The sequence below is a fragment of the Rhamphochromis sp. 'chilingali' genome (genome assembly GCF_963969265.1).
Source record: "Rhamphochromis sp. 'chilingali' genome assembly, chromosome: 14".
NCBI lineage: Eukaryota > Metazoa > Chordata > Actinopteri > Cichliformes > Cichlidae > Rhamphochromis > Rhamphochromis sp. 'chilingali'.
In genome coordinates, this window is record NC_137941.1 from 22,830,464 (window position 1) to 22,853,548 (window position 23,085).

At 40.8% G+C, this 23,085-nt stretch overlaps 1 protein-coding gene across 1 annotated transcript in view; it reads right to left on the bottom strand.

The window, feature by feature from the left end:
* Positions 1–11,688: 11,688 nt before the first annotated feature.
* impg2a (interphotoreceptor matrix proteoglycan 2a) overlaps positions 11,689–23,085 on the bottom strand; it is a 37,424-nt gene continuing 26,027 nt past the window's right edge. The window contains exons 18-22 of the mRNA XM_080903647.1: positions 20,780–20,968; positions 18,634–18,835; positions 18,070–18,149; positions 17,419–17,482; positions 11,689–14,185 (exon numbers count right to left, since the gene is read on the bottom strand). Coding sequence (XP_080759773.1) covers positions 17,440–17,482; positions 18,070–18,149; positions 18,634–18,835; positions 20,780–20,968 — 514 coding nt within the window. The 3' untranslated portion in view covers positions 11,689–14,185; positions 17,419–17,439. The remainder of the gene's footprint in view (positions 14,186–17,418; positions 17,483–18,069; positions 18,150–18,633; positions 18,836–20,779; positions 20,969–23,085) is intronic.

Genomic DNA, 23,085 nt, shown 5'->3' on the forward strand with positions numbered 1-23,085 from the left:
GCCTCGCTGGCTATGTTGTTGTTGTTCATATCCTTAAAATCAGCTGCTTCCCCAGAGAGCATCTCATCCCACCATCAGATGCACTCCAACTCAGCTGCCTTGGACAGCAGCTGGAGGCAGCAGTCGTTCATCTTCTTCTCTGGAGATGTGCTGAGAGCTGGAAAGCCGCCCTAACATCATCCGCTGCAGTCCAAGACAGTGAAGCTGTTAAAATAAAAGCAAAAAAGAAACTTTAATTTAATTATTTGATAATTTATTCAAGAAAGCATGTACAGCACAAATAAAAATATATACATACACCACTCCCTGACTTCCTACCAAAATCTAAATCTGTGTGAAATAATAAAAGACACAATATTTTTTTAAAAACATAATCCACCACATAAACCACGTGCTGGCTTCTGTTTAATTATGTGTTATGTTCTGGCACTTCTCCTGGTTATCTACCAAGCCAGCAGGAAGTCAGTGCACTCAACCAAAACCCAATCAGACACATAATCCCCAGTAAAACCACAATGTGTCAACTTCAGTGGAGAGACTTTATTTTATTTTTTTTTTAAATGCAAAACCCTCAGCCTGGACGTTAACATGTACTGTTAAAGCAGATGAATGGTATCTAATTGTTATGACAGTTGAACATCTGTTAAAACACACCTGAAAGTAATTCTGCCTCGCTTAAGGTTAAATTGTCTAAGGTTAAGATCAGATATATTCTGCAGACACTTTATGTGCCACCAAGCCACCATGCCTTTATCACATCCTTTTATCATGTCCTTTTTCACAAGGGGGTGTAGACAATAAAAGACAAAAGAGACTTGGGCAATTACAGGAGGCAGAAAAAAGGGCAAAAGTTAGAGGGAAAAGCAGATCTGTGAGGAAAAAGCTACATGAACCATGATACTCTTTCAAACGGTTATTGTAATCACTGCTAATGTAAAACATCCCCTCCTGTTGAGCCCAGAATGTGTTTTTATGTGTTAGATTTGTAGGTAAGCTATGGTTTCCTCCACAAAGCACAATGTATCTAAAACATTATCACTCTTGACCCCAGATATGATAAGACGTACCTTAACAGAAGGGCCAAGCAAAAAAAAACTAAGGGTCTGAAACAGAGCAGTGGTACAGAATCTGCTTTCCTTCACCTCCCCTCTGAAGCGCTCCGTAAGTGAGATCGCATGTCTTCCTTAATGCCTCTGCTCTTATTTATTAAGACAGAGCCTGCACTCAGCTACCTTAGCTTAGCATAACAACTGGAAACAGAGGAAAAACAGCCAGCTTGGTTTTATCTAGAGGTAACGTCTGACTAGGAGACACTCAAGAGCTCACTTTATATCTATATGCAGGGCTAATTATGTGAAGTAACTTCCTGTCAAACCATTTCTTCCCAAGAATTCACTTTCCAAATACTCCTGGCAAAAGGATTCATTTTGTAATACACAGGTTTTTGTTCTGAGGTTTGTGGTATTAGAAACACTGATGTTATCACCAATTTGTTGATTAGTGAACTTAATATGTCAGGACTGTTCCAACCATCAGCCATCAGTCATTTCCTAATTTTTTCATTAAAAGAACAAGTCTTGACCACAGTTCTTGCTAGGAAGCAAACAGAGGTGTCCAGGTAACTGAAAAACACATCAGCACAACTTTTTCTTTTTTTGAACTATTTTTCACTTTTGCAACCATGCCTCATGGTACAGATCGAGGGAATATGGCAATTACAAATAGTGGAAAGTGCCTAGTAAAGAACCATGATTGGCTGGTCTATGCATGTCTAGAACAAAAGAAGCACGAAACACTAAAAACTGACTGTAATGTGACATGCATGCTTATTTTGTGTTCAGAGTAAGAACACACAGTAGTAAAGGAGTGTGAGTGCAGTTTTCTAATAATGAATATAGTTCAGTTTTTCAGACTAAGAATAAATTCATAATTTTAAGTGTTAGGTGCCTATACAAAAACAAAGAGATCTGCTTTCTATAACTATTGTTCATTGTAACACTGGCCAATAAAAGATTAATTCCTTATGCACTTTTGGTGGACGTGAATAAGAACTCAATGTGAAAAAAAAAAGAAAATACTGATAATAAACTATAGGGAGAAACTTTATCCTTTCAGAAATAATGGTTTTAAAAAGAGAAGAAGTGAATGGAATTAATGAACCCATTTGACCCTGAAATAAATTTGGCTCTCGATGGTTTTGCGTGAGTAGTCAACGTTAAAAATCTGTTACAGCAAACAGAGGCTCAGCTTTGGCTTTGATCATTGTTTGACTTTAATTTTAAACACAGTTTTCTCACAGATAAACTATACTCAGGACAGACATTCATCCACTGATCCACTTTCTGCCACTTATCCTAGGCTGGGTCATGAGGGCAGCAGTCTAAGCAGAATACCCCAGTTCTCTCTCTCCCTGGCCACCTCCTCTATCTCATCCAGGGGGACATCAAGCAGTTCCCAAGGCTGCCAAAAGATATCATCTCTGCAGAATATCCTGAGTCTTCTACAGGCCCTCTCCCTTTATGGACATGTTTGAAACACCTCAACCAAGAAATACCCAGAAGACATCTAAATAAGATGCCCCAACCACCCAAATTGGGTCCTTTCAATGTGGAGAAATACCAGCTCTCCACAGTGACTGAGCCTCTCACCTTATAGCTGCTTGTATTGGCATTCTCTTTCTTTCAGTCACTACTTAAAACTTGTGAGTCCATGGAAGCCAGAGTTTTGTAATTTCACTCAGAAAGCTGACTAAAAAAGGAGGAATGTTTGAAACTTTGATCTCACTTTGAGTGACCGTCTTCCCTCATTAACAGTACGGAGCAGACCGTTCCAACCAAAAACAACAAAGATCCAGATGTCATAAAGCCATTGCTTTAAAAAACTATAACCTCACATTCAGACATTATTAAGGAACTTTGTTACTTTGTTATTAGGGATTTTTCCCCTATTTTTAGGATTTAACAGTGTTGCTACTGAAATCTAAATAGGGTAATACAGTGAGCTCAAAGGCCATTCAAGCAGCTTCTTCCTAATGCAAACAAGCAATACATGTCTCCCTCTATAAGCTGATGCGCCAGAGGTTTCCCTGCGGCATCCTTTTCCCTATGAACCATTTGTTCCAACTCACCCCGAGGAGGACTCTGCTGACAGAAAGTCTGGAACAAGATAGCTGAGATCATGTTTTTCACACTCTTGTATTTCCAGTTCAGTTATAAATAATGCAGTCTCCATTACACACATGTAACTGAAAAGGATCATAATTGGAAAAAGTGTTGGAAAAAAGTATTCACTTTGCATTTTTTGTGTCACTGGGGACAAATCCCTCACTACATCAAAGGTTTGTTGTTGTTTTTTTAAACCTGTGACTATTCCAGCCTATGACTGAACCTTTAGTGTTTGAACAACATACCAACAATCACCAAAACAAAGGAACAAATGGTGCCAACAAATCAAACTGATACTGAAAAATACTCAGCTGGTTAGTGTTGCTGCCAAAAATCCTGCTCCGAGCCTAACCCTGATTAAAGAAGGATGAGAATCAAAGCTGTTTGTGACAGAAAGACTTGTGACCTAAGATAAGCCTGTGCTTCTGTAGAGAAGGTATAGCAGATAATCTTAAAAAAAATCAGTTACTACATGAAAATTAATAACACCAATCAGTGTTAGCGAGGAAAAATGACTTCCTGCAAGCTCCACACCACCTGTGTGGGCAGCTGCACTGGAGCATCGGACTTGTGAAAGGTCAAGCACAGGTGAGGAAAGCGCAAAACTACAAGTCAAGTATTTTCTGTGTGGACACACCTCACTCAGAGTGTAGCTTGAGTTCATCTGACAATGCTATACATTTGTGATAAAATCTTTGACTCTAACAATGCACAACCGCACAAATTTGCTTTGTCTGGATGCTTTTAGAATGGAATCGCATTCCTCTGAAGAAGAAAAAAAAAGAGTAGAAAACAGTATCCTAACTGTTTTCCTTTCCGACTTCTTTAGACACCTCTGTTTCACAGCTAAAGGCATTACACTCATCACACAGACACTGAACTACTTCCCAAGAGCTCATCCCTGAACATCTGTGTCGTATAAATCACTCGCAGAGAAGTTACCTCACAAAACACCAGGTCTCAGGGTGACAGAGTGAGAGCGAGAGAAGCCCTAGGCTGTGACTGCCAAGCAAGAAAAGGAATCTAACACGCAAAATGCAATACATCATTTTAATCGCAAAAATACTGGAATTATGCTCAGAGAGGGATTTGTGGATAGATTCAGGCTGAAAAATGAGGGATGCAACAACAAAATGAAATCAACACGCTGTTGTGCTAAAATGTATCTCCAGACTCTAGTGCAGAGACATCCAAGGCTAAACTCTATAATGAATTATATCAAGCAAATATTCTACCTGACTGATACCTGGATGAAGCCCATCTACTGCCTAAGATTTGGTGTCAGCATTATGATCCAAAAAAGTTTTTATGGAAAACCAAATGCAGAATGACACACATTTATGTGATTTCATGGGCCACAGAGCAGAGGGGCAATACAGAAAAGAGTGAAGAGTCTGATGATGGCTTACAATATTATTATTATGATATTATTACTCTTATTATTGTTTGTTAAACAAAAACTTGACCAGTCCCGTTAGCAAGCAAACCAGGAAAACTGGCACATTTTTAGCATTTATGCAAAGCACATTTTAAAAGCATTGTATCATGCTCAGAACAACATCATCTACTTCTTTAACAAATGTACTTCATTAAAAAGATTACCATTCAAATATGACACCATCATGTTGTTTGTCAATGGACTAAAATGATATTTTTATAGTAGAGCAGGACCTATGCATCGCAGGGGACACATAAAAATAATATGTATAAAATCAGTCCCATATTTATCTCCTACTTATTTGTATAAATAAATAGGAGAAATATAAATATTAAACGACTGCAACAGCTATTTTTCCAAGATGACTGATCACTTTGCCAACAGCACAAACAGACCAAACAATTCTGCAGCATGTTAATTTCAGATACTGTCCATGTCTATTAGTGAGCAATCTTCTCTCTTTTCCTGCCTTTCTTGGCACATTAACTCCAACTCATGGTACCACCAGTAGGACACTGCCTCATGTCAACAACATATAGCTAAGATACAAACAAAATAAAGAAGCGCTCATGGAAACTTGACTCCAGAGCGCCACTGGATATATTTTTTCTCTTTTTCTTTTTTTAAATACTGCAGAAATAAAAGGCCAATCGTTTCCCAAAGTTCAGCCACACGTAAAGTTTGTATGCTTTCACAGTGATTACAGAGACGTGAAACAGTGAGCTAAACAATGCCAATTCACACAACCATCTGTTGAAACTGAGCCGCTTGGTCTAGTTTTAAAACTGAGAAGGCTGTGGCCTGTGGCAATGTCCATCAACTCAGTGAGACAGCTAAAGGTGACATAGATGCATATGAACCCATTACATGCAATACACTGCTGGTGAAGCACGTGGACTGAAACAGAGAAGTACTAAAGCCATGTGCCTTTTCTGACTCTTTCCTTGATCTGATTTGCTCCCGCCTTCCATCCCTCAAACTCGCTCCCACAAGAGATACACTGGAAACAATTATGGGTCTTGATCAGGCATACAGAGAAAAAAAAGTAATGACAAGGAGGGACCTGGTGAAAGGAGCAGGAGAGAATGAATAATAAGAAAGACAATGCTATTAAAAGTGATAAAGTTCTAATACAACTTGATCATAAATGTCTAGGGCTGACCCGAACACCATTTCTTTGGCTCCAGAGATTTTCGCACAGCAGGATCGCAGACTGACAGGAATATAAGTGTCCACCACCAGCCTGCATGTAGGAAACAACTTCAGCTAGGAGGAAACTCTTTTTCACATCTACAGGAGACAAAATGCAACATGTTTCATAACAAGGTTGTTCATGTTTTCCAAAGTTTCTAGTGGGGCTCATTTGGAGTCTTTGCTGGGCTAATTCTGGCCCCGGGGCCTTATGTTTGACACCCCTGACCTGACTGTAGTACTTCACTGACAAGCTGCTAATACCTAAACAAATTGATGCAAAACACCTGTTTATACTTCAAGGAATGCTGTGAATTATGGTTCGACACGATGGATGCTCATGCGCTGTCCCTGTTTGATGTGTGTGAAATTACTGATCCAAAGATAATAGAAATTGAAAAGAGGTCCTGCAAGTAGTTAAAACTGCTCTGGAGTCCAGCTGCTCTGAAGGCCAGCCACTTTGAAGTATAACATACAGCACAGTACATTAGCAGGCTTCCTCCTGCGGTACTAAAAGAGGCCAACACAAAGGAAATTGTTGGATTTTAGAAGGAGGCTTAATTTGAACACCACTCTAGAAAAGGTAGAGGTGGTGAAGAGCTGCAACAGAGTGGACTAGAAGTGTAACACTGAGGCTGTGTACAAAAAAGGACAGAGCAGGCTCTACTTGACAAAGTTCAGGTCTTTTAATGTGTGCAGCAAAATGTAAAATGTTGCATATTTTCTCGGTGTTGCCAGTGCAACTTTGCAGTTGTGGTAGCATCACAAGAGCCAGTGACACCAGGAGGCTAAACAAGCTGATTAGAAAGCCTGGCTCAGTGTTGTGTAGCCCCTACAACACTTGAGAGAAGGATGTTTCAAAAACCGCTGAACATACTGGACAACACCTGTCACAGCACACCAGTCAAATAGAAAAACTTTCAGCAGCAGGCTCCTTAACCTCCTAGGACCTGGCTTCCACATATGTGAACATCACATTTTGGGTTATTTAGACTAAAATACTAAATTTTGCTCTACATGGGCCTGATATCCACTTACGAGGACATAATACTGCTACTGTTCTATCAAAAATTTAAACGAATATCCTCATATGTGGCTCTTATTTTTCTTAAAAACAAAAATAAGGTTAAAAAAAATCTGGTAATTCTTTGTTTTTACATTCATCGGGCCCCAATATGCCCAAATATCAAAGAGAAATTACAAATGCATGTCGTGGAAGAGTTCCTGTCTTAGGAGGTTAAACTACAAATAAGTACAGAAAATAGAAAATCTAACTTAACTATGTAATGATTTTAAGACACACTAGTTCATTGGGAAAGAAAGATGTAACTCACTGTTTGATGTTAAAGTCCGTTTTCTTCTGTTGTTGATGGCCCTGCTGCCCTGGTTGTTTGTTATTTAGGTGACAGCATCCCAACACTGCTAGCTAAAATACAAAACAAAAAACCGAAGCTAATAGCTGCCCGTTTCTGTTTTTGTTAGTTTTCCTTTGGTAATAATGTATGGCCACAGACTGACTTATTTCACATTTAACGTTTTAACGTTAACAGTTACTTTGTTGAAATAAATGGATTACACGGCGGTATTTTCCTGTTTCATATTGTCACGGGTCAGGACTCTTTGGGTTTTGTTTGACAGCTATGTTCTGTTGTTGCAGGCGGCAGCGTTACGGTTACCACGGTTACAGGGTGACTGTGTGTTTCCTGGGTGAGAGAGCGCCTTTTTGTTGTTGTTGTTGTTGTTGTTGTGCTAAGCTAATAGGCAGAATGCTACAGGCATATCCCTAAAGAATGTAGCCTCATGGGCAGTATAGTCCGTGCTGCAGGGAGAATGGACTGCCATACACGTTATGTGTCTGTGAGCGTGAGGAGGGAGAAAAGGGAGAGTGGAAAAGTACGAGTTGTCATCGAGCTGAAACGGGAGCTGGAAGCATGTAAGTATAATAATAACCACTGCAGCCAAGAAGAGTGCCTGACGAGCCCAGTTGTAAGTAAGCTATTAAGACTCGACTGTACACTGTGTTCGTGTTTTCCTCCGAAAACAATAAGTTCCGTTGGAGCAGCCTTTCAACGCCTCTCTCTGTCTCTCACTAGCAAAGTTGACCCAGACAACAAGCTATTTTTTGGCTAAGAGCCCAACACGGAACGACGTATTGACCAGAGGTCCCTTTACTATGGTTCGGAGCTGCGGACCTTCAGTAATAGTAATAACTCACATTCATGTAGTTGTAAAAAGCATGATAATATATTAAGTAATTCAAAGTATTCAGAATACGTTACTGTCATTGAGTAACGTAACAGAATACGATACAAAATACATTTTGGGGCATGTATTCTGTAATCTGTAGTGGAATACATTTTAAAAGTAACCTTCCCAACACTGACCACAGAACACCACCGAGCCACTGTTCCAGGCATGCGGATGACACTTGTGTGAAAAACAAGTCATTGGACATGCCACAAATCACTGAACACATTAACTCAGTGGACAAACATATCAAGTTCACCAGAGAGGATATAAAAAAAAGACAGACTTGCATGACTAGAGTGTGAAATTACCATTTACCATTACCATAAACCAATGCGTACAGTATTTGAAATTTGACTCTTATAATCCATTGGAGCACAAACTGGGTGTCATCTGGACACAACAACACAGAGACACAGTGGCAAGGGAAGCAGAATATCCTGTCCAAAAGGCCCTGAGTAAATGTGGTTATCCCAGGTGGCCATTTGTCAAAACTGAGAAAATGCCTAAAGAATTCTCCAGGCAATCCAGGAGAGAAAAAGGGCAACTCCAGCCTAAGATATAAACTGGGGAAACCAAACAACTTCTGGCTAAGCAGATATCACAACACAGAAAAGCTGCCTCATCAGAGCCAGTCTTTCAATGATGAGGATGTGCATTTCCTCTTGGACAGGGAGAAAGGCTGCTTTGAGCAGAGTCAGGGAAGCTATCTATGTGAAAAGGGAACAATCATCTCTGAAGCAGGGAGAGGGCCTAAGAGTACATCTTTCCTGACTTTACGGTGCTGTGATTGCTGCCATTCCACAAATCTCTGTGAATAGTACTCATAGTCAGTTAGGCAATTTGCATATTGACAATAACGAAGCTGAGCTCGTTGTTAGGCAGGGGTGCTAGTTTGAGTCATTGTGAAACTGTAGTGTTCATATGGCTGGGAAAACCTTCAGTAAACCGAGACTGAAAAAGTCAGTTCTTTGACTGATGAAGCTTTTCTCCCACTAAAATCACTGCGTCCAGATGAACAAAATCAACTTTCTGGCATGTGCCCAAACAATATAATACATGTACAATAGAAACATACATGCAAATTATTTCAAAACTGATGTCATGTTTAAGTGAGCTCAGAGAAACTATGAAACAGATAAAATACACAAAAAGGCCATCTAGGCTAAAGACTGAATCTTATATTTTCCTGTTTTCACATTTTATAGGCATTGACACCCACTGATCTTCACCCAAAGCCACCAAATGGTCCGAAAATGATAATTTATTACTCCTTATTTTACTGTGATTACTCATACAGCAGGGTTACAAGGTTTACGAAAATCCAAACCTTTTTCTGAAGAAATTGGTTTGTCATAAATTAGAGACACCCGCATAATTGGCAGTAGGTTGAACAGACGTCAGCCACAGCAGTTCAGGAGTTTCCCCTCACTGCTGGAACTTCATATGTGTTTGTCAATCTTCTAATGAAATTACTTGGTGTTTTCCCTTTTTCGCTCATGTTGCCCAGCTATGAATCAATGTCAACCTGATAAACAGTCCAAACTGGAAATGATCAAGATTCATTCAGTGCTCCTTCCCATTTTTATTAATATTTAACACTCTGAGACCAAAAGTAGGCACACCCTCCTGCTTGATTACCATGGTGATTCAGCTTTTCTAATATTAAAATTAAGTGATGTTATTGCTGACAGCTGGAACACCCACTGACCTCACCAAACCACACCAAATACAATCCAAACCTCTGGAACAATAGCTCATACCAAAAACATAACAAAAAGAGGGCAGCTGCATCCAATTTTCTATGTATGCAGCACATTGACACACTGTTCAGATCTGTATTGTTTCACCAGACTAATGGTATGTTTACACAGTGTCCCAGGCTTGTGCATAGGCGTTAAATTACGCAGCCAGATCCTGGATCTGTATATATGTGTATGTCACAGACTGATTACTCATACATACTAATTTAGAAACTGTCATGTAGTAGACAAACCTGCAGTGCTGAGGTTTGTCTGCTCTTCAGATTATGTGGGATAGCCTCATACTCTACAGGAGAAAGTAAAATTATTAGCGAAATCTTTGTACAAGCAGCAATGGGAGTATTAATATTTAAGTGTCTGTTCAGAACTGTACTAATATATTCAAGTTCTATCTCATTTTTCTCAGAGTCGAAAGAGACTAAAGTATGGTGTTCAGAATGTCGGAGAATTATTGAGTCTGTTATAGGACTGTTGCTATTTCAGCTGTGTCAACATGCAAGCAGCATTTTTTAAACATACTCCAGACAGCCAACATCAAACTCACCTCTCAGTCCTGGCAGATCAACTAATAAAAGCTGGTCTCAGTGCCAGCACACATCATGTAGTCATTCAGCTTCTTCTACATTCCTTCTTCATATCCAACTGGCAAATGCTATTTAAGGCACACAACTTCAGCTGCCTTAGACTGCCTGCCAGCAGTCGCTGCACATATGCAAGCCACTTTGCAACCCACCTCCTCCTTTTGATGTCATGTCTGACACCTGCAAGGTCCGCTGAGCTCAGTATGTTTGGATCTTGCATCAGCTGCTGTTCTGTCTAACGACAGAGCAATGCCACCAAATATAAATGAAAGCAGATATTTACTCACTGCCCACTTGAAAAGGTACATTTTGCTAGTACTGGGTTTGACCCCCTTTTGCTTTCATAACTACCTTAATTCTTCATAGAATAGATGTAACAGGGTGCTGGAAACAATTTTTCCTTAGTGGTATGATAGCAGTAGATAGATGTGTCAGCCCCACAAGCAGCAGCTTGAACTGCATAGATCCATGCTTTTTGACTCATCAGACCAGCTAACGTCTTCTTTGACCAATTTTGATGAGTTGGTGAAAATCCTTACTTTCCTGTTTTTAGCTGACAGGAGTGATACCAGGCGTGCTCTGCAGCTGTAGCCCATCTGCTTAAAGATTTGATGTGTTTTGATACAGTGATGCTCTTCTGCATACTTGTAACGAGTGGTTATTTGACTTACTGTTACCTTCCAATCAGCTCAAAGCAGTCAGGGCGTTCTTCTCTTACTTCTGAAATGAAAACATTTTCAACCAAAGAACATGTCAGATAAGTATTCCCTTTTAGAGCATTCATTGTAAACCCTAAGATGGTTGTGTGGGAAAATCCTAGTAGATCAGCAGTTCCTGGTATGGACCTATGGACCAGACCATCTGACACCATGACAATCTGACAATCATGTCACGTTCAAAGTCACTGAAATCACTTTCCTTCCTGATGTTTGATTTGAAATTCAGCAGGTCATCTTGGCCATCTCTGCTTAGCTAAATGTACTGAATTGCTGCCATGTGACTGGCTGATACACATTTTCATTAACTGCAGCAGTTGAATAGGTGTACCTAACAATGTGGCTGATGAATATAAATAGCAATGTTCTTTTAACAAGATTCCTGCTGACTGAAATGTAATATTTGCTGCTAGGTTTATGCTTAGCAGTTGCCAACATGACATCGTAATTTGCAGACAGTGTGTAAATAATGTCCAGTACCATGGTGGTAAATGGAAAGTAAAATTTTAACGTAAATGTGCTTCGTGATTCTTCACACAGGAGTGGATTCTTCATTTTATAATAAAATATTTTATTTTTGTACTTGTTACACCTTATTAGTCCTTTACACAGCTGCACAGCATGATAACACTGTTAACATGGTGTCATCAGTATAAAAAGAAAATGTTGAAACACTGCAAACACACACAATTTACATCCTACAGGACAACTGCTATTTTAATGGCAGGACACTGTATGTGATGATTGGCTTGTTTGTCCAGGTAGCGGATGTTATAAATGGTGGTGGTAAAAACTGTATGCAGACAAAAAAAAGCATACATATACAAATTGAAAATAAGTTGCAAAAGGCATGACAATATCATAAGAGTCCGTTCCACCAGTGTTGTTTTTCTCACTTGTGTAGAGCTCTAACAGAAGACCAAAGGATGGGATATGTGCTATGTAAACAAGAAGCTAGGACATTATTTATATCCAACATTATAATATTGTGGCCTCCTATAACAGAATCAGCGGATAAACTGGATGACGATAAAAACTAACTGGGTTGTAGCTATTAGGGTCCTCTAAAAGGACCAAAAGGGTCAAGTCCAACAAATCCAGGGAGGAATGGATGGGAATGCCAAAGAAAGCACTGGGTTTAGTCTGTCAGAAGGTTTCAGATTAAAGAAGAGTATCGTGGCCAGATAAGCAGACAAAGGACAGATCACTTTTTTAAAAAATCGCTGGTAACCGTACAGCTTCTCTCAGCAGAAGACATAGCTTGAGGTCATCTTTCCAAAGAGCATATGTTGTTTATCAGTTCGCTCATCCTAGTTTTTCCTGTTCTTCCAGTTTGCATTGCATTTTACATCTGAAAGCACATCATTTGGTCAAATCCCTGGGCCGCTTGCCTTGGAGCATTTTTCCACTGAAACGTGTTTTCACTTATTTCTGAGCTGTAGAAGGTTCATGCTCTCTGCCTTTCTTCCCTCACCAGCATTTTTTTCACTCTTGTCTGCTTTGTCATACACTATAAACAAACACCAAAGTTTGTCATTTATGAAGAGAAACAGAAACAGTCTAACACTTAACAAGTTCGCTGCTTTTGGCCACCTTAAAGGAATAGTTTGATTTTGTGACATACATTGTTCCTGGAGTACGTTTAGAGGAAGATGAATACCTCTTCGATATCTGCACATCCAAACGTACAAAAACTGAATATAAGCAGAAACTTTATTGCCTGGCTCTGTCTGGAGCACCGCTAAAGGCAAATCCACATATAAAGTTTTTCAAGTGGCGAAAACCCTCTTTTTATGTTTTTGTTCTTTGACGCACATAGTGAAGCATATTTTTGTACAGACGGCTATAAAGATGTAACAAATCTTCAATATTTATATAACACTATATGTAGAAAAGTACTTGCCCACCTACACATTACATCTGGACGACCTGCTCAGCCAATGAGACCTATGACATGAAGCTCTTGGCGCACAGTTACGGTGCTGATGTTAACAACAGAGGAGGTTTGGAGTTTTTGTTACACCAATTTCAGTTGATTGTAGTGGGAAGAAATTTTATGAAGTGATTTGTTGTACGGTGGCATCATATCCTCAAAATCAGAGAACTCATTACAAAGACCCATTCTTTCACAAATGCTTGTGAAGGCAGACTGTGTGGCTATTTTTCAGCTATTTCACCTGTCGCAATTGGACTGAAGACAAATGAATTCAAAGATTAATACTGTTCTCTTTACACATAGTTGTAGTTGTGGCCTTTTAGCTTTTTTTCAGGAATGACTGATCAGAATTCCACTGCCAGCTTTCTGGTTTCACTTTGACAAGTAAATTTCCCAAATAAAACTAAAAAAAATCTACATAAAAACACGCTCGTCTTGAGTTAATATGTTAAAGCCAACCTGACAGACTCTGTCAGAAACTGAGAAGCGTACATCTGAAAATGCTGAACTATCCTTTTAATGTAGGATAATATCCAAATATACATAATTGGTTTATTGGTGTTGCTTTTAAATTGTAAAAGCGAATCATTGCAGACCTACATTTCAAAGAGCATTTAATATTAAAATAGCACCATTTACTAAAAAAGTTGCTTTCTCAGTATCTCTCTGAGAATCCCTACTGTAAAGAGAAAAATCTTCCCTACCAGACATCAGTTTAGCTATATACATACAGTACATACATATTCACATGTATTTATGTTCTTCCCTTTTAAGAATGGACAGGTAGGCATGATGAAAAGAGCCCATACTAAATAAAAATACTACTTGATGCAGTTCATCTGTCAAAATTTCAAGTAACAGGATGCGGTCTACTTTTCCTTGCAGGGAAATGTCCGATGAATAAGCAGCAGACGCATCCCCTGATGTCACAACAAGCTCACCCTGTCAAGAGAAGGCACTGAGGGCGGAGGAAGAAGCATCAGCACCTCTGCCCTCGCACAGGCAGAGACGGACGCAGACTTTTTGTGGAGAGACGTATGCTGTGAGACAGTCCAGTTTAAGCAGTGCAATCCAGGCTCTGAGAATTGTGGCAAAGAAAAGATGACAGTCTTGACGGGGAGCTTGACGTTGAGAAACACAGGTGCGTTTCTGTGAAGGGTGAGAGGAGTGTCAGTATGAAAGTTACAAACAAAACAAAATATACAGTATGGTACACACTCAAAACTATATAGTTACTATATTTTGCCTTTGAATGTATTATCTCTAATGATTGAGCACATGCTCTTGATTCAGCAAAATGAATTTAACATTAAGTTTTAGGAAATGTCTTATTTCTCTGTGATTCATGTGCAATATGCTGTGAGTGCACTGGTGAGCCAGGCTTTAATAGTTTGGAATTGTTGGAAATATGTAAATTTGGTTTTTGGGGACAGATGAAAAGACTGATATCGATCTTATTTCACCATATGAAGCTGAATCCAGCAGCCACTTAACTGCTCCTATACTAGTAATAGTGCTGTACTCAACCACTCATAAAAACAAAGAAAACAGTCCGATGTTTTACATTTTGTTTTAGTCTGCACTAATTTAAAAAGAATATAAAAAGCATACATTAAAAAATGCTGAACAAGTTGTTGAAAATCATTTAAATCCTGAGTGATTTTAATTTCTTCCACATCTGCAGAGAGCCAGTAACCCATGGGTCATTGAAAATGGAAAAGCAAAATGGAAAAGTATGACGTCATTTATCATTATCTACTGTACTTTATCTACTGCACGCTCAGTTTCTTCCCATCTACGGTGCGGTTTACACCAACCTAGGCAATCTGCTCTGGTAATCAATCAATTCGTTTGGAGTATTAAACCCCCCTTGTCATTTACTTGCCCTTTATCTTTTTTATCTTTTGTTTTCCTGCTCTTATGTACAAAATAGATAATAATCAGCTTCCTGAATTCTCGTTATCTAAATTTTCTTTACTGAAAAAGATAAATTACAATAAGTTAAGAATTAACTGGTGCTGTTCTTAAATGTATGAGAAATTACATTTCTTTTCTTACTTGATCACCATTCTTAAGAACTATATCGAGGAGTATTGTTAAAAGGAGTATTGTTTGCTTTCAGGAGCAAAGTGAAGGAGGAGATGAAAGCAGCACAGCGGGAGGTGAAACGCTGCCTGAGGGAAGCAAAGGACACCTACAGGAGGAAGGTGGAGCAGAAGTTGGAGAGGAACAATATGAGGGAGGTCTGGAATGGTGTGAAAACCATCACAGGCCACAACACCAAGAAAAGCACAGTGGGGGGGACTGTGGAGAAGGCAAACGAACTCAACAACTTCTTCAACAGGTTTGACCAGCCCACAACCCCCCCACCCTCACCCTCACCTTCACTACAGAGTCCAATCCCCACTCTCCTACCTCCCTCGCTTCCCCCCCTTCCTGACACCATGACACCCCCCTCCTCCAATCCCTCTCTCAGCAGCAAGACATCTCCCCCCCTCCCCTCCTCCCAAACATCTCCCAGTGTCACAGTGGATCAGGTCAGGAGACAACTGAGGAAGCTTCGCCCCAGAAAGGCAGCAGGCCCAGACAAGGTGTGTCCTAGGATGCTAAAGGCGTGTGCTGCTGAACTTGGGGAGCCGCTACAACGAGTCTTCAACCTCAGTCTGCGACTGGGGAGAGTGCCCGCCCTATGGAAGACATCCTGCATCGTCCCGGTCCCCAAAAAGAACCGGCCCAATGAGCTGAATGACTTCCGACCGGTGGCACTGACGTCACATCTTATGAAGACTCTAGAGCGGCTCTTCCTCAACCTCCTCCGACCACAGGTACAACATGCCCAGGACCCACTACAGTTTGCATACAAGGTGGGTGTCGGAGTGGAGGATGCCATCCTGTACCTCCTACACAGAGCCCACTCACACCTGGATGGGGGAAAAGGCACGGTCAGGATCCTGTTTCTTGACTTTTCCAGTGCCTTTAATACCATCCGGCCCTGTATGCTTCAGGAAAAACTGAACAGGATGGAGGTGGACCCCTGCCTGGTCGCTTGGATCTCCGACTACCTCACCGACAGACCACAGTACGTCAGGCTGAAGGACATCACGTCTGACACAGTGGTCAGCAGCACAGGAGCACCACAGGGAACTGTGCTGTCCCCTCTTCTCTTCACCCTGTACACCTCTGACTTCTGCTACAACTCTGAATTATGCCACATTCAGAAGTTTGCAGACGACACAGCCATCATGGGGTGTATCTGGGATGATCAGGAAGAGGAGTACAGAAGTCTGGTGAGGAACTTTGTCGCATGGAGTCACACAAACCACCTGCAACTCAACACCTCAAAGACTAAGGAACTGGTTGTGGACTTCGGGAGGTCTAGAGCAGGTCCACTGCCGGTTCAGATAGAGGGGGAGGAGGTGGAGGTGGTCAACAAGTACAAGTACCTCGGGCTGTGGGTGGACAATAAACTGGACTGGTCATGCAACACAGAGCACCTGTATAAAAAAGCCCAAAGCCGACTGTACTTCCTCAGGAGGCTGAGGTCTTTTAACATCTGCAGGAAGCTCCTGAGGATGTTTTACCAGTCGGTGGTTTCTGGAGTACTTTTCTATGCTGTGGTGTGCTGGGGGAGCAGCACAGCAAAGAGGGACTCATCCAGGCTGGAGAAACTGATCAGGAGGGCTAGCTCTGTGGTCGGCATGAAGCTGGACACTCTGGTGACAGTGGCAGAGAAAAGGACATTAAAGAAACTGATGGACATTATGGACAATGCCAGGCATCCTCTGCACACAGCCATTAACAACCAGAAGAGTCTGTTCAGTGACAGGTTGCTTCTCCCAAAGACAAGAACTAACAGACTTAAAAACTCCTTTGTCCCACACGCCATCAGACTGTTTAACTCCTCTCTGGAGGGGAGAGGGAGGGGAAACAGGAGGACAAAGGAGGGGGGAACAACTAAGCTGTAGTGCCTCTTCACCTCACTGTGCAATACCTTTTGTGCAATACTTTTGTAAATAGTCAACAGTGCAATAGACTCAATACTTGAAATGTGCAATTCACTTGTATTTTTATTTTTTATTCCTATTTATTCTATTTATCCCCTTCGTATATTTTATTTATATTGTCTCTGTATTTATATATGTGTGTGTGTGTGTGTGTGTGTGTGTGTGTGTGTGTGTGTGTGTGTGTGTGTGTGTGTGTGTGTGTGTGTGTGTGTGTGTGTGTGTGTGTGTGTATATATAATATTCTGTAACTCTGTAACTTCTGTCGGTGCTGTGCTTTTTTGGAAATCGAATTTCCCAGAGGAACCCACCCGAGGGATTAATAAAGTTCTATCTAATCTAATCTAAAAAAGAACAAGCGTTCAGATTAAGGCAAAATACCTCACTGTTCACAGGACGGCTTCATATCTGTGTAGAGGAGCTCTCTCTCTGGGTATCCAGGACACTGTAGTACATGCAGAGGCATAGAAAAAGCATATATTAACCTTTATTTATGCAAGAAGTGAAACTCTTATTTTTGGGAAAGTCTTGGGCTTGGATGGGCAGGATTACATGGGAGAGAGCACACACACTCCACACAGAAGTGCCCAGCTTGGGTTCAAATCCAGGACTCCTTTGCTGTGAGAAAACAGTGCTAATCACTGAGCCACCATGCTGTAACATTAGATAATATCATTAGATACTTCTGAGGTTGATAAGTTACTTTATTACATTCAACATGGAACTACAATTTCACTCAGCTTGGTTTGGAGGTGATCTATTACCAGATACGGCTTAAAAACAATCAGTACCACGGGGAAACTGCTATCGCCAGGCAAGCTGGCAGTGGAATACATGTCTGCATCTTGTAATGGTTTCAACCTCACTGTATCAGTTCCAGGTCTGGCTGGTGACAATTTAGGAATGATAAATGTGTCCTGTTGGCCTCCTGTATCTCAAACTCGCTTCCCCTTCTCCTCACAGCCTGGTTTGTTTGGCCCGTTTCTTTATCTGATCATAGTCCAAAAAGAGGATAACAAGTGAGCCGCTTACGCTTGGTGCTGCCGTACAAAGTCTGCAAACTGCCGGTCCTTAGCGTAGAGCTCAATGATGCGTATCCTGTCTTGGATTTCCTACAGAAGAACAGGATATATGTCCAGAAGGAACATTACATCACAGGCAGATAAACAGTAAACTCAACAGGCTGCAGCTTAGTGAAAACATGACATCAGAAAAAAGCCACAAAGAATTTTAAGTCAACAAAAGGCAGATGGCAATAAAAACCTGATATTAATTATTTTTCATCATAGACAGGTAAAACGTGTAATTAATATGTATTGCTCTTGGTGTGTAACTTCCTCAAAATTCCCAGCTGCACTGCACTCTTTTTTTGTTTTTTAGCCCAAACAGCCACAGCAATTTTCTCACAAAATTCGAGCCAAACAGTCTTCTGAGTGTTGTATAAACTTAAGCCTGGTGTTTTATGTGTACAGAGTAGACAGGGTGACTTGGGAATTACTTCTGCTTACTAATCCAAGAGTTAAAAGAAATAATGAGGTAAAGAAAAGACAACCCTCTCTTCTAATTCAACCACTGGACTGTAGTTCTCTCACGAACCTCCCTAGTCAGTTCGTTGTTCTCATAGATGTGTCGTATCTCCTCGCTGCTGAAGTCAGTGGAGGCCTCAGCGCTGGCACTGCTGTACACGGGAGCTTCAGGGTAGCGGCGGTAGTAGTGACTGTAGCCTGTGGTCGCTTCACTCTCATACATGGGGTTGTACTTGGTCGCCCTCTCTAAAGATGGGAGACTCTCTGCTCGCCTGCAAAATGACACAAACAGTGAAGTCAGTCGCATGGTAGAGAAAGGGTGGGAAACAGAGTCACACATCCAGGAGGAAGAAGTCAGGAAAAGAGCTCCGCGGCCATGAAAAATGTTATTGTACGTTTCATCAATAACTTGTGCCCATTAGAAAGTAGTACATGGGAATAAGAAGTTGTAGCACTTATTGATGAGTGGCTATGAGAAATGCAGTCTGTTGTTGACTCACTATAGCAGCCAAGCTCCATAGGGCTATTATAACACGTAAGGCATGGATGAATTTGACAAATGTTGTTTAGCAGAAGCTTTAAATAATGACAAAAACAGATGTGGACCAGATATGAAAATATTGCATGCAATATGCTGCAGTTTTACAAAGGAGAAATGAACCTTGTCTACTCCTCGCTCGCTGAACTAGCACACACTCTCTAATGAGGGTGTTCTGATTGCTCTGTATAGGATCCAGTGTGTGCCAAATTCAAGCGACTGCCTTGACATGTGATAGGGTAAAATGAATTCAACAATAAAGCCTCTCAAAATCAAAATATAATGGAATTAAAACTAATTTATCCATGCTTCATGCGTAATAATAGCATTATAGAGTTCACATAGTGTGGCCAGTAAACAACAGACTAGTTATCTTGAGGCCACGCATTATTAACACACACACACACACACACATTTTTATTCATCAGCTACACAATGATTTACATCCTCCGTAACACTGTGGGTCTCAGTAAATAAGATGTTATTGTGGAATAGCCTTTATTAGGCTTAGATAAGCCAGCCTGCTTGTGCCAGAAAGTCAGATTCCAGACTAGTAGAAAGCCTAATGTGTTATGTGTTTAAGGCTTTTCAGCAATAGATCAGCACCATATCTGATCAGTTAATTGGCTGAGGTCAGCACAGTCATTCTCCACAGACAGGTCCGGGATCCATGCCAGACAGATCTTTGTGTGTGTGTGTGTGTGTGTGTGTGTGTGTGTGTGTGTGTGTGTGTGTGTGTGTGTGTGTGTGTGTGTGTGTGTGTGTGTGTGTGTGTGTCAGAGGAATTCAGGAAAGGAGCAAAGCAGGACACTCCAAACATCCAGGCAGCAGGAGACGATGGCTGTACCGCTGTAAGTTTAGAAGGATAAAGAGATGGTACAGTGGAAACTTTGACTGTGGCGACTGGCCTGGGATTTCTCAACTTAGTCTGTCCCCTCAAGAAAATAACCACGCTGATTGCATGGAAGAGGGTTGGTCATCAAACAGACTAAATTTAAGTATTTCTCTTCACTATCAAACCATAAAGTATAGTTTCTTTCCATTTAAGACTGACTGACAAAAGGATTTAGTGTTAATTTTCCTATTTTAATCAAATTTAATATCCATTTAAAGACTGAACCATGAAATAATTGTCAGAAAAAAAATTTCTGGCAATTTTTTTGAATAAATAAATAATGATTTGCATATATGATTTTTAATTGGTATCACACAAAACTCAGGTATCAAATACGATAGACCAGGTGTTAACATTTTCCACTGTAGCATGCACCATACGCATTAAATACAGCTCCAAATCTTAACTGAAACTATTTAAACTGTTAAATGTGGCTTCAGTGGATGAATCTGTAAATGAAAAACTGAAGTTCTGTGAAATATGCATTATATTGATACTCAGGTGTGGAGTGCACTGAAAAGCTGGTTTCTCAGTCGTGAACATGCCCTTGAGCCTTCTGAATGGTTTGCCCACTGTAGAAATCTAAATCCAACAGCTTTACAGAGAGGCAGCGAGATTAAAAGCACAGTCATAATTACTAAAGTCAAACAACATTACAAATATCCTGTAAACTCTTAACTGCAACAGAAATCCAAATTCTTTCATTATTAAACCATCCCCATGTGCTCTGTGGTGTTGAAATGACTCTTTGGGTACTAACAGCATTTGACGTGCACTCCTTACCGTATGGGGTCCTCTGACTCATCCTTGTCATACTGATCCCGTAAAGTCCTGGCCAGGAAGAAGATGACTCCAGAGGCCACCAAGAGGAAGCCAGCTACAGAGGCAATCGCTATGCCAACAACCAGCGGCTCGGACACGTACTCCTCGCAATGTTCTCCTCTGTACCACCAGTTCTCCCCGACGCGACACCTGGGGATGACATTGGAAATTTTTCAAAACCGCGATAACATTTTTTTCCAGTGTTCAAAAAACGAAAGCAAGACGAGAAGCATTGGAAACAGCAGAAGATGAAAATGCTGCATCCCACATCATGATTCATACATACACGTCATGCGTCATGTTGTAACGTCTCTTTCTTTCACTGAATAACAAAAATCTTTAAAAAGTCATCACTGACGACAACAAGTCATTAAATCATTAATACTTTTGGAATAAAGAATCAACAATTCACACCACTCGTTTGGAGCACCACAACACTTTTGTTGGACGGTGTGAGGTAAACAACGATCCAACAGCATCTGGAGCTGCCTGTGTGTTTTACGATGTGGTAGTGGGTGTGAAACAAATGTTAAGCACTCATCTTGGAACAAAGGCCCGTCCTTGTTTGTTCATAATCACTCAAGTTGAGCACACCACATACAAAATCGTGAACATAGCCACCAGACATATTTCTGTCACTGATGTTGGATTGTTCTTGGCACGTCATCTTGTGCACAACTTACACACCACATACAAATTTGCATGTTTGGATATAGATGCATATGCACAGATCTTTAGTCACACAAAACAAAGCCTGTGATCATCAGGAATGTCTTGGAAAATATGTAAAAGCATCTAAGGTAGTATAAAATTTAAGAAAGGGTTTGGACTATATCACATTAAACTGAAATCTTTTATCCTGGAGCAGAGAAAATTAATCACCATGTTAATCACATCTTAGCGTTACTGTTTTCAAGTATGTACAGGGCAACAAAAATAAATGTCTTCTGGTGTAGATAACTGAATATTAACTGGCAAAGTTTTGAGCCTTTGCAGATTTGCTAAAATCTAATACATTTTATTTTTAGGCACCTTTAAAAACCCTCAAGGACAAATTACATTAGTACAGCAAATTAAAAACATATACACAACAGTGATCAAAGTAACAATTGACTAAGACTATGTTACAATGAATGGTATGCATTTCTGAACAGATGGGTTTTGACCCATGATTTAAAAATAGAAAGAGAATTTATGGTGGAAGTGCACACCAAAGTCATGGGGCAGGGCAACGAAAGGCTCTGAGTCACAAAGTCGTCAGAAGAGCAGATGGAATAAACAAAAGAGAAGCTGAAGCGGAGTATGGGAGAGGGTAAGGTCAGAAAATAAATCTGGGCTGGTCTAATTATATTTTGTACCTGTAGCACTTGGTAAAGTGTAAAGCTAAAATATGTCCAAAACATTGCATAAATCTGTTGGTATTTGTGTTATTCAACTATATGTTTGGATTTTTGGCTGCTACATGTTTTTCCACCAGTAGGGGGCAGTCACGAAAAAAGAAAAACTATGTTCGAAAAAGGAAAAGAAGAAGAGTGTATTTTTGGGCTCTGTATGTGAAAGCCACGGTTCTGAAGTACCCAAATAAACTCGGTTCTGCTGTTTACACCAAGTTGTCCTGGAGTGGTGTAACATTTTGGAGGTTCCACCGAGATAGTTTTTGGGACTACTTCACACAGAGGAACACAGTAAAGGAGCGTGACAGAGCAAAGGAGCTAATGCTAACGGATTGCGACAGTCTAGCTAATGCCACGGAAACTGTGTTTTCTCCGGTCGGATACACTGAGAGAGTTTTACTCGTCTTAGTTATCTTTCAAGCATGTCTGTGAACCGTGAAGATTTTTTGTTGGAATTGGAGCAGAAGTTATGTGGACTTTCTTTGGAAGAACTGCTCAGAGTATGTGAACTATGTAATATTACAGAAAAGGGCAGCAAAGAAATACAAAGCAAATCTCGCAGAGCTCTCGTTAAGCTTATTAGCCAGTTTTGTGAACGAGAAGAGCTTTTACAGCGAGAGGGTGAAGGCATGTCGGTGCTTCTGGAGCTAAATGATGTGCTGGTTTTGCTGGTGGAGGCGCGGTCAGCGGCTGTCGGCGCAGGAGCGGTGGTCCGGTCTTCATCTTCAGACAGAGCGGAGATGACGGTGGAGGCTGTGCACGAGGAGCAACTGGCAGCGGCGCGGGCACCTCCGGAGCAGCGGACAGGGCCGATGACATCGCTAGAGCATCAGGCGGCTCAAGGGACATCAGCGGAGCAGCAGGTGGCCATGA